Source organism: Egretta garzetta, unplaced genomic scaffold (genome assembly GCF_000687185.1).
Source record: "Egretta garzetta isolate BGI_Z169 unplaced genomic scaffold, ASM68718v1 scaffold188, whole genome shotgun sequence".
Taxonomy (NCBI): Eukaryota; Metazoa; Chordata; class Aves; order Pelecaniformes; family Ardeidae; genus Egretta; species Egretta garzetta.
Window position 1 is genome coordinate 4,278,507 of NW_009260622.1, and position 2,443 is coordinate 4,280,949.

Below are 2,443 nucleotides of genomic sequence, written 5' to 3' on the forward strand. Positions count from 1 at the left end.
ACGACGTCAAATCCAACAATATTTTTTTTTTTAACTTTTCATAATTTAGAAATAACAATTGTTAAAATGAAACAAAATAAAAGTCACCAAGAAGTGGACTCCATGTCTGCGATTTCAACCAGCGGCAAAATATTGTAATTGTTGGGAAGCGCCGTTCCTCAGTGTGAATTCAGATGGAAGAATTACGCAGTCCTGACATCTATGTGACTACGGTGTAAACATTGCAGGTAACTGGCATCGCTGGTCATCGGCCGCTGCTTGGGCTGGTCGTACAATCTAGGTCTCGTCTACATCCACCTCACACAGTGTAAAACAAAGGTCCCTGCTCCCAGCACCCGCGGCTGGTTTGCTTCCGTTTGTGAGCGCAGTAACCCAATCCTGTGGGATCGGCACCTGTGTTTCAGCTCCTGAAACACTGAATTGCATATCTGTAAGGAGTATTGAAAACTGCGACTGTTTCCCAACAGGTCATTCATGGGGGGCCAAGCTTCAGGCAACAAGTGCGGAGATAGGGGTGGGGCACCAGATAATTTTCTTCAAAAAATTATAAATAACAAAAAATATATTTAAATCTTAGCTTATTTAAAAAGACAGCAGGGCGAACACTTTCTTCTCTTCTTATTTCCTTTAATTTGCAGATTCTATGACATAGATTTAGTTGGATGCACGTAACGAAAATAATGACTCTTTCCATTAAAGGGATGCAGAATTATTTGGCTATGCAGATGTTCGATGTAATTCTCTTACTGCAACCGACTCTGGCCCCTCCTTAGTCTTCAGCGTTGGTTCTGAAGGCCTCTATGAGGCCTTCTAAAGAGTGGATGAACCCAGAGACGCTGCAGATACCACCTATAACAAAAATGGCGACATCAAAGAAGACGTGGTGCCACAAAAGCTTCCTCCACAAGAGTTTGAGGTGGAAAAGACTGGGGAGCAGGAAACAGAGCCCTGCGCCTGTGAGGCTCCCAGTAAGACCCATCAAGAGGGCAAAATGCGGGACATAGATAGCCATGAGCAGGGTGAAAACTACCAGGGCACATCTGAGGGTGAGTCCCCAGGATTTGAGACGCCCGTCACCCCCGTAGCAGTTGGGGAAGAATGCCCTGTTTCCATCTTGGAAAAGGGACCGCTCCAGGACTTCCACAGCCGCAAAGAACGGCAAGGGGTACGAGAGCAAGGCTTTGGCCACCAGGAAAATGTTGACTACTGCCCTAATGGTGGATGGCAAGTTGTCTGTAATGACTTCCTTGGTCTCATCAGCCCAGGTCAGATAGGCAACCAAGGCAAAGAGTCCCTTAAGGATGCAAGCTGCTATGTGAGTCCAGTTCATCATGCAATGAAACTCCTTGGGGTTCTGCATGTTCCCCTCCAAGGAAGGCAGAAAGATCTGAGAGGTGTAGCTGAAGACAATGATGCCAATGGAGATGGGAAATTTCTTTACATCAATGTAAAACTTGACTTTGTCCCAGGCCCAGTCGCGTGCCCTGGAGAGGCAGTAGGCAATCACCAAGATGTTGATCACAAAGTGGGCTAGTGTGCAGAGCAAGCTGAACTTGGAGACTGCCTTGAGGTTCTTCAAGAACGCACAGGGCAGGAGCACTGCCGTGGCAATGATGGACCACGACTTCTGGGAGACGGGCAGGTTGGGGAAGCTGTTGTACATCAGGTTCCCACTGACCACCACATAGAGGATGCAGGTCATGACCAGTTCAATGATCTGAGCCACATTCACAATTCTGCCTCCGAGGGTGGGGAAGCGGGGCGCGCAGCATGCGTTCGCTATGTCCACGTAGGAGTCTCTCACCCTGACTATCTCCCCATCCTCATTCTCTTCATAAAGACAGGCAATAAGGATTTTCCCAGTATAGCAGCAAACCACTGCAGCGAAAATTATTAAAAAGAGTCCTAGGTATCCACCATGAAGAATGGCATAGGGCAGGCCCAGAACAAACATCCCCTAGAAAGAGACAAAATGGAAACCGTGTTGCTTGTCTCATGGAGGGGACGAGGCAGGCGCCCGAACCCAGGCACACGCAGCCGCACAGTCGCAGTCACATGCACGCTCGCTGTCTCGCTTGCACACCATCCACCCCCCCCGCATAATCTCACCCCAGAGCACCCAAAACAAGCGAGCACAGTTTAGGTGCCTGGGCTTTGCCCCAGTCTCTCTACCCTCTCTGTCCCCAGACCCTCTCAGTGCACCAAGACCCCAGAGCCAAGGACCCCTGGAGGGGCCAGACTGGGCCCACCCTGGAGCAGCCTCTCTTTCTTTTTTCTGTTTTTCTTTTTATTTCCCCTATTTTTGTCTTTCTTTTTTTTCCCCTTTTTTCTTTTATTCTCTTTCTTTTTTCTATTTTTCTCTGTTTCCCCTATTTTTTCTTTCTTCCCCTCCTTTTTTCTTTTTTTTTCTCTTTCTGTTTTTCTCTATCTTCCCCTTTTTTCC

The 2,443-nt window shown here is 47.9% G+C and overlaps 1 protein-coding gene across 1 annotated transcript; it reads right to left on the reverse strand.

Moving 5' to 3' along the window:
• Nucleotides 1-769: 769 nt before the first annotated feature.
• Nucleotides 770-1,954, reverse strand: SLC32A1 (solute carrier family 32 member 1). The gene has a single exon (XM_009645466.2). The coding sequence runs from the start codon at nt 1,952-1,954 to the stop codon at nt 770-772; it is 1,185 nt and encodes a 394-aa protein (XP_009643761.1).
• Nucleotides 1,955-2,443: the final 489 nt, after the last annotated feature.